The following is a 12,109-nucleotide window of genomic DNA, read 5'->3' as shown; positions in this document are numbered from 1 at the left end:
TTTATGATTAAATTTAAGATTTTTATCCCATCTCCCTGGCCAGTAAGCCTTGAAAAGACATTGGCTGAGGGCTTCTGCGAAATTTTATTTGTTCTTTGGTGAAAACTTGTGAAAAAAATTTTTCTGACTGGTGTGAAATGGATGTGAAGACTGGAAGTGCCAATGGCCATTTTCACCAACCAAGAGGGGAAGCAGCCTGGAGCAAAGCCAGAATTCAGAAGTGGGCAGGGAGTTATCAATCTTGTATCCTTGATGACATAACAAACCTTACATTAAATGATGTCTGCAACCAAAACTACACCCCTGGTTAGAGTCACATCCGTTCAATTCAGCTCCCCTTCGTTTGCAGCCTTTAAGAGCTCTAAATTAGAAAGTAACACATCGGCATGGTGACGTAAAGAAAAGGGTGGAATCTAATCTTTATTTACAGGACACTGCAAGGTATGAAATTCCACATAGAAATAAGAAACCCATTGAGAGGAGAGGCTTCATACAGTATGTACAGTTTGGAACTGTTCAAGTATAGTTTCTTTGTAAAAAGTGCTACAATAACAAACCACGTGTAAAGAGTTCTTAGTAGAGAAACAGTAAGACAAACTTCTACCAAACATAGTACACAACAAACAACTTTATGCCTCAGATGTACGATCTAAAAGTTGAAGGTCCCAGCAGTGCCATCCTGAACTTGGAATGTATACCCTTCAGAGGTAGTTTCTGGCACAACATTTTGATCTTCCTCTTCCTGGAAGTATTTAAAAACAAACAATATAATCCCATAAATATGGCACATTTCTAAGAGGTAGCTGCCTAGAAGTCTGTATTTACTCTTTTTTCTTCTTTTATCTCAATTTATTTAGGCTAAAAACAAAAACAAAAAAAAGTTTACTCATTTCTCCCGCCTCTGGCAACCACCAATCTGTTCTCTGTATCTATGAGCTTGTGTGTGTGTGTTTTTTAACATTCCACATATAAGAGAGATCTTATGGTATTTGTCTTCCTCTGTCTGACTCATTTCACTTAACATAATGCCTATAAGGTATTCACTCTTAAAGTCTTCATTTGCGTATTTCACCTTTAATCCTGAAACACACTTCAATATCTCAAATAGTGGAGGGAGGGCTACTGAAACTTGCCTGAGAGGGGAAGGTTCTGAATGGGTTAAGAAATGCTACTACAACATGGATACAACTAGAGATTATCATACTAAGTGAAGTAAGTCAGAAAGACAAATACCGTATGACATTACTTACATGTGGAATCTAAACTACGACACAAATGAACCTATCTGTGAAACAGAATCACAGACATCAAGAACAGACTGGTGGTTGCCAAGGGGGAGGGGAAGGGGGAAGGATGGAGTGAGAGGTTGGCGTTAAGTGTAAGCTATTATACATAGAATGGATAAACAACAAGTTCCTACTGTACAGCACAGAGAACTATAGTCAATATCCTATGATAAACCATAGTGGAAAAGAATATATACAAAAAAGTATATATATATGTATAACTGAATCACTTTGCTGTACAGCAGTAATTAACACAACATTGTAAATCAACAATATTTCAATAAAAAATTATAATATTAAAAGAAAAAAATTTTTAAAGAAAGCTTCTACAATTAACAGAAAAATAGAGATTTTTTTAACCTATCACTTTTCAGTAGGCAAGAGCAAAACCGAATAGGCCAGAGGATGGCTGTGGGGTCGGCCTACTTCTCCAACTCCTACACAAACTCAGTCTCAAGATATTCCAAGATTCATGGGACTTCCCTGGTGGCGCAGTGGTTAAGACTCTGCGCTCCCAATGCAGGGTGCCCAGGTTCGATCCCTGGTCAGGGAACTAGAGCCCACAAGCATGCCGCAACTAAGACCCGGCACAACCAAATAAATAAATTCAACAACAACAAAAAAAAGATATTCTAAGATTCGTGAGGCTCTTCATTCGAAAGTAAATTGGTGACTTTTCAATATCTCAAGTTACAAAGATGGTATTATCATCAAGCCAAACATTAGAGGAGCAAATATGTATGTTATCTCCTACTTACACTGATATTTTACTGTATTTTTCAGGGCTCGTTAAAAAAGTATGAGGAAAAAAAAATCTTACGGGCTTAATCCTAAGTGTGTATTTTCCCAGTTCTTATTAACATTACCAGGTTACTCACCTCCACAGAGAAATACTTCTCAATCAAGTTTAATGAAGCTTTGTACACAGACTCATTTTCATGGTTTTGTAGAGCTTCAATTTTGTCCAAACCTCCACATTCTTCAATCATTATACTAAGTTTCTCAGTTTCACCTAGTTTTTCAGCAGCCTAAAAAAAATTTCCAAGTTTAGTAGCTTAAACTTTGTTCTGTTTTAATGAAGAAAACAATGTCTACGTTTGACTATCAACATGTATCAGACAGAAATAAACACAACAGTTCCTTCCATAATCCTATGAGATAAAACTATCTCCATTTTTATCTACATTTTACATTTTTTAAAAATTCAAGGGACTCAGACCTGTACTTGCTCTTAGCAACTACTTCTGCAGCCTTCAGCCACAAAGATCTTAGTATAGTTCTCAACCTTTTCGGCAACTTTAAAAATGACGCTATATCCAGGTTCAATTGGTCTGTGATGGGAATAGGAAATTACTAGTGTAAAAGCACCCCAGATAATCCCAAGATGTATGTAGTCAAGGAAGAGAACCATTGTCCGAGAGTAAAGATGGCCTATGGTATGTAAAAACAAATTCCCTGGACTAGATTATTTGATGATATCAAGAACCTATTAGGTGTAAGAATGATATTCTGGCTAAATATGTTTTAAAGTTCTCAACTTTTAGGAGAAACATAAATTTTTAAAAATGAAATAACTCACTTGCTTCAAAATAAAATTGTAGGGCTTCCCTGGTGACGCAGCGGTTAAGAATCCGCCTGCCAATGCAGGGGACACGGGTTTAAGCCCTGGTCTGGGAAGATCCCACATGCCGTGGAGCAACTAAGCCCGTGCGCCACAACTACTGAGCCTACGCTCTAGAGCCCGTGAGCCACAATTACTGAGCCCACATGCCACAACTACTGAAGCCCACGTGCCTAGAGCCCGTGCTCCACAACAAGAGAAGCCACCGCAATGAGAAGACTGCGCACTGCAACGAAGAATAGCCCCCGCTCGTCGCAACTAGAGAAAGCCCGCGCGCAGCAACAAAGACCCAATGCAGCCAAAAATAAATAAATTAATTAATTAATTTAAAAAAAATAAAATTTTAGGTAAGGTGAGTAGAAAAAGAGGCCAAGGGCTTCCCTGGTGGTGCAGTAGTTGAGAATCCGCCTGCCAATGCAGGGGACATGGGTTCGAGCCCTGGTCTGGGAAGATCCCACATGCCGCGGAGTAACTGGGCCCGTGAGCCACAACTACTGAGCCTGTGCGTCTGGAGCCTGTGCTCCGCAACAAGAGAGGCCGCGATAGTGAGAGGCCCGCGCACCGCGATGAAGAGTGGCCCCCGCTTGCCGCAACTAGAGAAAGCCCTCGCACAGAAACGAAGACCCAACACAGCCAAAAATAAATAAATAAAATTAAAAAAAAAAAAAAAAAGAAAAAGAGGCCAAATGTTGACAATTATTTATGCTAGGTGATGGATACACTAGGTATCATTACTCTAAACTCAACTTTGATATGTACAAATTTCCATAATCTGAAGTTTAAAGTTGTTGAGTAAGACCTACCTACCACCAAACACTATGACAAGTGCCATGTGCTAGCATGCTTGGATCAGTTAGGAACGGAACCAAAAGAAAAATATAATTAACTAGGTCATTCAAATTTAATCTCACCAAAATTCAGTATGAAACTGGGGAATTAAAAATTCTTGACAAAATAAATAGGTATGAATAGTGTCCACATATGTACCTGACCTCAATTCAGGTGACATCATGCACCTGTCATCTCCTTTATATCTCTTACAATCCCTTGTCACACCTTTTATCAAGAGTGTGGCCCCCATAAATGTCTCTCTGATTCTGTGGCCCCCTGAGTAAGCTCAGCTGCCCCCACCCCGATCACCTACATAGCAAACCAATTATCAAGTCCAAATTCAAACACATGCCACCTTCTTAAGATTTACCTGAAAGATATTTGAGATGGCATCCAGAATAACCAGAATAATTTTAGTGTCTTTCGCAGTTAGGAGGTTCATCAACGGTTCTATTATGCCACAATGAACAAGGTATACGATCTGCTCAACTGTTCCGCCGCTTGTGTAGTTGGTCACAGCCCATACAGCTTCCTTTTGTGTCTTAAAGTCGGCCTAATTAACATAAGAAAACAGGTTTATTTCAGAAGAGTCATAAAAATAAGATTCCAAAAGTACTGTTTCAGAAAAACGGTGACTAAAACTACCAACTGGTCCTATCCAAGCTTAAGTAAAAGAAATGACTATAATTCAGCAAAGGCAGTTAAGTAGAACTTAACATTAGCACATTAAGAATCTACCAAGTGCCTGTCCATAAACACTAACAATCCCTTATTAAGTCCTAAGACTTCATTACCTTAGAGAGAACGCCAACAAGGAATGGGACTAATCCATGATTTACAACTTGCTGTATCTGGTCCTGGCGGCCAGCCGTGATGTTTGACATTGTCCACGTAGCTTCCTTTTGAATATTAGTTTTGGAGTTTGTTAGCAGGCTGGGAAAGATGGCAAGTGCTCCTGCATCTATTACAACCTGAGTCTGTTCATCTGTCCCAGTGACAATATTCCCTATGGCTCTTAGCGCGGGAGTCTGAAAAGGAAAAAAATGTTGACGCTGGCGGTTATCTTTTATCTTTTCCAGCACTGCTCAAAATCTCTATACCCTAAAAGTTTTGACAAGTAAGAGGCTCATTATATGGCCTAAAATAGACAATATGTCAATATTAGTACCAATTGATTATGCTCCTTACACTTTATATTCTCACCTGAAAGTTCACTTACCACAATTGGCAATTCAGTAGCTCCTAAAAGCTTCACAAGTTGGGGTACAACCCCAGTTTTCACAACCATTTCAATCCGTTCATTTGGACCATCGGTAAGATAGGAAATAGCCCAGCAGGTATCAGCTAAAACTTCTGGATCATCGTGATGCAGGAGACGAACTAAAGTAGGAAGAATTTGTTCAACAGCATCTAAGGGGGGTGCAGGATTCTTGTTGCGACAAAGATTTGAAAGTGTCCAGGTAAGATTACGTAAGTAACCACACTGGGGGAAAAGAAAAATGCAATGAAGTGCTCTGTTTTTTGAGAAGGTGGGAAAATTATAATCAATGAATAACTTGATGTATGTTAAGTAACTTACTGCTAAAGATGACAAATCAGGAACCGCCAAAAGTGCCAACAGCGGGTCAACTGCACCATACTTGATAACCAAGTCTCGGAAAACCGAGCCATCACCTTTAAAAAAAAAAAAAAAAAGGCAAAGTTAACCATAACTACTTGTCTAGCACCATCAATTTCAGTGACTGAGTGCACCAGTGTCTTGACGCAAAGAAAACACTCTCAGAAATTCCTTAAATTAGATGCCACTTCCACCCCTTATACGCACTGGAAGCAAGTAAGTTCAAAACCCAACACAGACGTCACTATTACTTATGACAAGGCTCTTCTACCAACCTCAGTATGACTGGAGACACTCAGTCAAAAGAATTTTAAATCCAAGTACCTGCAATGTTTCCTAGAGCCCATACAGCTTGTTCACTGATGTGAGTGTGGGGAGATGCCAACAGAGAAATGAATGCTGGGATAGCACCTCCATCTACCACAGCCTTGGTCTGTTCTGATGTCCCGGAAGCAATGTTAGTGAGGGCCCAAGCAGATTCAAACTGAATGGGACTACAATCAGTTCTGCCCAAGAAGGACACAAATTTTGGAATCAAACCAGCCCGGATTATGCTGTCTATAGGGGGCTGTTTTTCCCTGGAAAGCAGTTTCCTAAGGGAAAGCAAAAAGAGAAACAAAAGTTGAAGGTGATTAACAAAACAGGTTCATATAAAAAAACAATTTAAAATGCAACTCAAGAGTTTAGAACTTTAAACAACCTTTTACAGTAAAGCACTAAATGCTGAGACATCCTGGATTTAAGAGGAGCTGAGCAGACTGGTTGCATGGCGCTACCGTAAGTTGCGTCGTAAACTACTTTTTTTCCAAAGCTGAGATATTACCAATAACATAGAACCTTCTCTCTGCATCTCTGCAGAAATCTACTTTAGATCTTATCACTTTTTAAAAACTTTGACAATCTGATAGCATCACACTCTGTTAATTTAATTTGCATTTCTCTGACCACTAGTGAAGCTAAACATCTTTTCCATGATCATTTGTCAACTGGACTTGCTTTTCCCCACACTGTCAAGCTACAGAAATTATTAATCCTTTCTATTATGGATATCACAAATATTTGTGTATGGTGGGAGATAAGAGTCTACATATATTTATTTCCTAAATGGATGGACCATTCTAAATAAATGTGCTAATCCCACTTCCTGAATAATTCCTCCTTTCCCTGACACTGACTTGAAATGGCACTGTGACAAAAACTTTGTAATTTTGTTAAAAAGTACACCGAAAGGTTAACAGTGATTATCACTGGAGGTAGACGGAATTACAGAAAATTTTACATCCTCCTAAGGGAAGATTCTAATGAAAATAGGCCTAGGCCTGGCTTAACCTTTACTTGACCCACACCACCTGCTCATCACTTTCCCACCAAAAAATGTAAAAAGGCTGATTTCTTAGGTTACCCATGCTATAGCAGACAAGACTTACCTAGCAGCTTGAGTAGCTTGGAGCTGGCTTTCCAAATTGTTGCTATTTATGCCCTTGACAATGTCATCAACAGACCAATTTACAGTGCCCTACAAGAAGAGTGGAATTAATTTTGCAAATTATCATTTTTAAGATTAAATACAGGGCTTCCCTGGTGGCGTAGTAGTTAAGAATCCGCCTGCCAATGCAGGGGACATGGATTCAAGCCCTGGTCCGGGAAGATCCCACATGCCGCGGAGCAACTAAGCCTGTGCGCCACAACTACTGAGCCTGTGCTCTAAAGCCCGTGCGCCACAACTACTGAGCCCGTGTGCCACAACTACTGAAGCCCACGCGCCTAGAGCCCGTGCTCCACAACAAGAGAAGCCACTGCAGTGAAAAGCCTGAGCACCACTAATGAAGAGTAGCCCCTGTTCGCTGCAACCACAGAAAAGCCCGTGTGCAGCAATGAAGACCCAATGCAGCCAAAAATAAAATAAAATAAATAAATTTATTTTAAAAAAAGAATTAAATACAAACAATAAAATCCCAACATGAAGACATTCCTAAGTTTATAATCAGTTACTACGAGTTTAGCCCTACATTAAAATTTGCCTGTTAATGAAATATTCATTTTTAATGTGTAGAACAATTCTCAAACTTGGTGTCATGATTAAACAAAGTCTCGGGCTTCCCTGGTGGCGCAGTGGTTGGGAGTCTGCCTGCCAATGCAGGGGACACGGGTTCGAGCTCTGGTCTGGGAAGATCCCATATGCCGCGGAGCAACTAGGCCCGTGTGCCACAGCTGCTGAGCCTGCGCATCTGGAGCCTGTGCTCCGCAACAAGAGAGGCCCCCACAGTGAGAGGCCCGCGCACCGCGATGAAGAGTGGCCCCCGCTTGCCGCAACTAGAGAAAGCCCTCGCACAGAAACGAAGACCCAGCACAACCATAAATAAAATAAATAAATAAATTTAAACAAAGTCTCAAGTAATGGAGTATCCCAGCATTTAGTCACTAAAGTAGCTGTGAACAACTTTAAAAAAATGAATTTGAGCACTGTGAAGGTTATTCCTATCTTAGTCTAAATCACTTGTATTTAGGTATGCTGGGAATTTTCATATCTAAGTTTGTTATCTATTCATTTCCACAGTAGTGTTGCAAATATAAATGTATAGGTTGTGATCATAGGTTTGAGTTAACTGTAGCGTTGGTTTGAGAACCAATGCTACAGTTAGCTCAAAAAGACAGTGTCCCTTTCTCCCTATAAGCTTACAACTTAACAAGGAAAATGTGACAAGTAAACAACCATATAATAAATGGCTGTATGTATAACACTATATATATAGTGTTATATGTATATAGTGTTATACAGAATTTACTCTTCTTTTTTGGTGCAGAATGGGGTGCTACAGGAATTCTGAGAAGGGAGCATTTTTCCTGTTAGGCTAACCAAAGAGTGCTATAAAGGAGAAGATGGGATTTGAGTATAAAACTCGAGAAATAGCACATAGGTGGAATTCAATAAAAAAAAAAAAACACTGATAAAATACGGAGCGCTAAAGTAAAGCATAACGTGAAAAAAACTAGGAAAGTGCCCAATATCTTTGAAAGATGAAAGACATAAATTTGAAAATCTAAGATGGGTCTAATTTACAAAAAACATTAAAAAAATAAGGATTTAAAACCATAAAGTTTCTAAGATGTTTAAAGCAGTATTTTAGGAAAATTTTTAGGTAAGTGGCATGTGGCACAGAATGAAGGGCAAGATAAAATTAGGAAACTACTGAAAGTATTTCAGTACTGAGGAAAAAGACCTGAATAAAGCTGGTGACAAGTACAAAAAATAGAGAAGAAAGAAAGGGAGGAAGAAAAAGAGAAAGAGAAAGAAAGAGGTAGAAATAAGATGGTTCTGGACACGATTAACTTTCAATTAACAGTTGAACGGCCAGGTCAAGGTATGAGCTGGCAACTGGAAATGCAGAAAAACTTGAAGGGAGATCAGAGCTAAAGACAACCTTAGAATAAGCTTCAGTAGATTACGTAGGGTGGGCAGGAAAAAGACAACGCATCAGAATTACTGACTGGGAGCACACAAAAACAGATCTTCACATTTGATAGTTAAAACCACAAAGCTAGGCATGTTATTTAAATTTCTAAGAAAAGCCCCATATTGATTTTTCTGGGTTTACCGTAATTCACAAGCTAAAATATCCTTACCTGGTTGTTGCGGTTTTCCTGCAGTGGAGAAGCAGCATCGTCTGGAAAAGAGCTGACATTTCTCCTTTTCAGCATCTGGTCATCCTTCTTAGCTTTCCTGAGCTCCACATTAACTTCTATTCGGCGCCGCCTCATTTCCTTGAGAAAAGACAACATATCATCTCACCTATTACATCAGTTTTTGTTGTCAAGTGAGGGCACTTTTTCAAATTCGCTCAAAATTTTGACCCCCTTTCCAAATATATTCCCGTTTAAGAAATATCATAGGAAAGCAACAGAAGGTACTCACTGTACTGTCTTTCCCCTTGTTCTTGAATCTGTTAAGGCGGGCAGCTGGTGAATTAGCATTCTCATTGGTGGACATGGTTATCAGACAAAGGGAGAAAGCTGTAAGATGAGGGAGAGAAAAAAATTTCCCTTTTATCATTTTGATTTGCAATAAGATGAGCATTAATGGAATTACCAAACACATACTGAGTCTACATTTCTATATTAGAGGAGGAACTTCCTTTTTCAGCACTATTAAACAGCTTTGGCCAAATGATCTTTGGCCCCTCCCCTCTGAAGGGCTGAGACTTCCTGGAGCAGTACTGTCCACCAGAAATATAATGCAGGCTGCATAAATTTAAGTTTCCTAGTAGCCACATTTTTAAGAAAGCAAAAAGGAACAAATGGAATTAACTTCAATAATATATTCTATTTAACCCAACACGTATTTTCTCATTTCAACACGTTACATCAAAAAATTACTGAGATATTTTACATTCTTTTTTCATACTAATTCTTCGAGATCTTGCGGGGACTTTAAGCTTACAGCATAACTCAATTCAGACTAGCCACATGCGTTTGGGGACTACCACACCGGACAGTGTGCCTCTAAACTCTATATTAGACCCATAAATAGTTAATTGAAGACAAAGTAGGGGAAATGAGGTTACAGTTTAAATCTATGTCCTAGGGGCCATAAATTCAGATCCTCTGGAGCCTCTACTGTCTTTAAAAGGCCAAAACAGGTACATTCTCCACGTCTGAAAATTTTTAAAAATCGGATTTATCATTACATTGTGGAGTCTTTCATAAAATTTCCTGCCCACCCACCCTGAACACCTGCGACGCAGTTCTGCATCTTCAGCATCTCGCATATATTTTCATTTCCAGAAATTCTGAGCGAATCCACTAAATTAGGCTGATATCAGCTGTGCTTCACTCAAACTCAGCTACTTAAGAGCAATCTCCAAAAGAGCACAAAAGTAAACGTCCTCCTTACAAGTGGCTATCTTTAATTCCATTCTGTTCTTTTACGAAATTGTGACACAGCCAAACCAGGGCCTACGTATTAAGAGACGTTCAGAACTTCCAACTGCCACCTCCATCTCCAGTCCCTTCCCCTGCCCCACCCCCCCACCCCCGACCCCATTTCGGGGAAGCAGCAGCGGGAACGGGCGGAGGAGGAGCCAGAGGCGCTGGGCCCCCTACCGAGGCTTTCCTCCTCGGGCCTCACTCTGATTCTCTCTCAAAGACAATCGCGGCTGTTCGCAGGGCCTCGAGCCCTAAAGCCAAGCACTCGCATGGTGCAACGCCCGTCTCGTCAACGAACTACGCCCCCGAGGCCTCCTCAACCAGAGAGGCCAAAGCCAGGCTGGGCATCTACCCCGGGCCTCCCCTCCCGCCGCCTGCAATCCGAGCGCGGCCTTGCGGGCCAGCCGTTGCCGCTCGGGCCGCGCTGCGGCCTCAGTTCGTACCTACAGAGCCGGCTCAAGCTTCCACAGGAGGCGGTGCGGGGCGCACAGGCTGCGGATCGACTGCGCTCTAAACGTCTACCACGGTCAGCCAGAGGACGGTGTGGCTCGAGCAGCCGGCCGGCGCGATTTAAATTTCCCGGTGGCCCCGCATTCCGATTGGCTGGTTCGAGCTTACGCTATGCGCCCATTGGTGGATTTGAAAAACACGTTGGGGAGGGAGTCAGAGGGCCCCGAAGAAGAGAGGATAGCATCGCGAGATAAGGGAGAGGCCGGGCTATCCCAGAGCGCCTTGCAGTTCGGAGGGGAAAGACTCCAGATCCCGGCACGCAGCGCGAAGAGCCAGTTCCCAGTCCGCCATGGCTGGAGCGTTGCCTCTTAGCAGTGCGTTTATGCTTGTACGGTGGATGGTAGTGTCCCTGGATGTTTGCCTTAAACAAGTACCACAGATGATTCCCAAAATAATTCTCTTTCAAAATCTTGATATAGAAATATATTGCTATGCATTTTTCCCCTGATAGGACTCAGAAGGAACTTGGTCGGGGTTTCTGGCCATCAAGGAGGGGAGGGGTAAGGCAGATATGTGCTGCATTTTTTTAGGTGGTGTTGACGTTGTTGTTTAACTTGCGTCATAAAAGACTGCATAGAAGGCACAAATATGGTAACAAAAGGTTTATTATGCCTGTTTCTCCAGTCTTATTTCTAATAATTTCAAATACAGTACAGCTGCAAATCTTTATCCATATTTGCCAAATGTTAACATCTGCCACATTTACTATTTCTCTATGTAAATATATATATACACGGCTTTTACATATTACTTTTTGAACCATTTGAGAGCAAGTCTGAGAAATCATGTCCCTTTACCCCTAAATATTTCGGCTCGTATCTTGTAAGAATTCTGTTATATAACCACACCACAATCATCAAATTCAAGACAACTGAACTTTGATGTGATTACTTATTTATAGTCTGTGTTCAAATTTTGTCAATTGTTATAGTAATGATCTATGCTATATTTTATACATTTCTGAATAAAATGTTTGTATTTTCTCGTACTTTTTAAAAAAGCATCAATGATGGTTATCAGAACCTCAGGATTATGGGCCACTTTGTTGTCTTTTTGCAACTTTTCTGTATTCTGAAAAGGGTATTTTTAAGAAAAGCTGTATTAGCTTATTTTTTACTATAAATTCAAACAATGAACTTCATCCCTTCTCGCAGGCATTTTTGCCAGCCTCACTCATTGTGTAGCAGCTATGAGAGTCATAGGAGGTTGATTTCTACTCCCACCGAACCAGTCAGCACAATCCTATCCCCCTAAATGCAAAAATGTGGAAGGATTTCACCTCCAAACCTGTCACTGCAAGGCATTCTCTTGGCTACTGTG

At 40.7% G+C, this 12,109-nt stretch overlaps 1 protein-coding gene across 1 annotated transcript; it reads right to left on the bottom strand.

Annotated features, from left to right (window-relative positions):
* Positions 1 to 390: 390 nt before the first annotated feature.
* KPNA2 (karyopherin subunit alpha 2) lies at positions 391 to 10,834 on the bottom strand. Its single transcript, XM_059906896.1, has 11 exons — positions 10,723 to 10,834; positions 9,270 to 9,367; positions 8,981 to 9,118; positions 6,784 to 6,872; positions 5,681 to 5,949; positions 5,318 to 5,412; positions 4,958 to 5,221; positions 4,533 to 4,766; positions 4,109 to 4,291; positions 2,165 to 2,314; positions 391 to 742 (listed from the first exon to the last, which is right to left on the bottom strand). Exons 2-11 carry the CDS (start codon positions 9,342 to 9,344, stop codon positions 650 to 652), a joined length of 1,590 nt encoding a protein of 529 aa, XP_059762879.1. The 5' UTR covers positions 9,345 to 9,367; positions 10,723 to 10,834; the 3' UTR covers positions 391 to 649.
* Positions 10,835 to 12,109: the final 1,275 nt, after the last annotated feature.

The sequence above is a fragment of the Balaenoptera ricei genome, chromosome 20 (genome assembly GCF_028023285.1).
Source record: "Balaenoptera ricei isolate mBalRic1 chromosome 20, mBalRic1.hap2, whole genome shotgun sequence".
Classification (NCBI taxonomy): domain Eukaryota; kingdom Metazoa; phylum Chordata; class Mammalia; order Artiodactyla; family Balaenopteridae; genus Balaenoptera; species Balaenoptera ricei.
Note: the sequence above shows the minus strand (reverse complement) of the source record. Positions and strands in the feature narration are given on the sequence as shown.

What these genes read in the sequence shown, in the direction of transcription:
- KPNA2 (XM_059906896.1), bottom strand. Translation starts at nt 9,344, where the DNA reads ATGTCCACCAATGAGAATGCTAATTCACCAGCTGCCCGCCTTAACAGA. An exon ending in AGGAAAACCGCAACAACCAG is followed by an intron (nt 6,873 to 8,980) that starts GTAAGGATATTT and finishes CTCTTCTTGTAG; the next exon opens with GGCACTGTAAATTGGTCTGT. An exon ending in AGAAGTATTTCTCTGTGGAG is followed by an intron (nt 743 to 2,164) that starts GTGAGTAACCTG and finishes AAATACTTCCAG; the next exon opens with GAAGAGGAAGATCAAAATGT.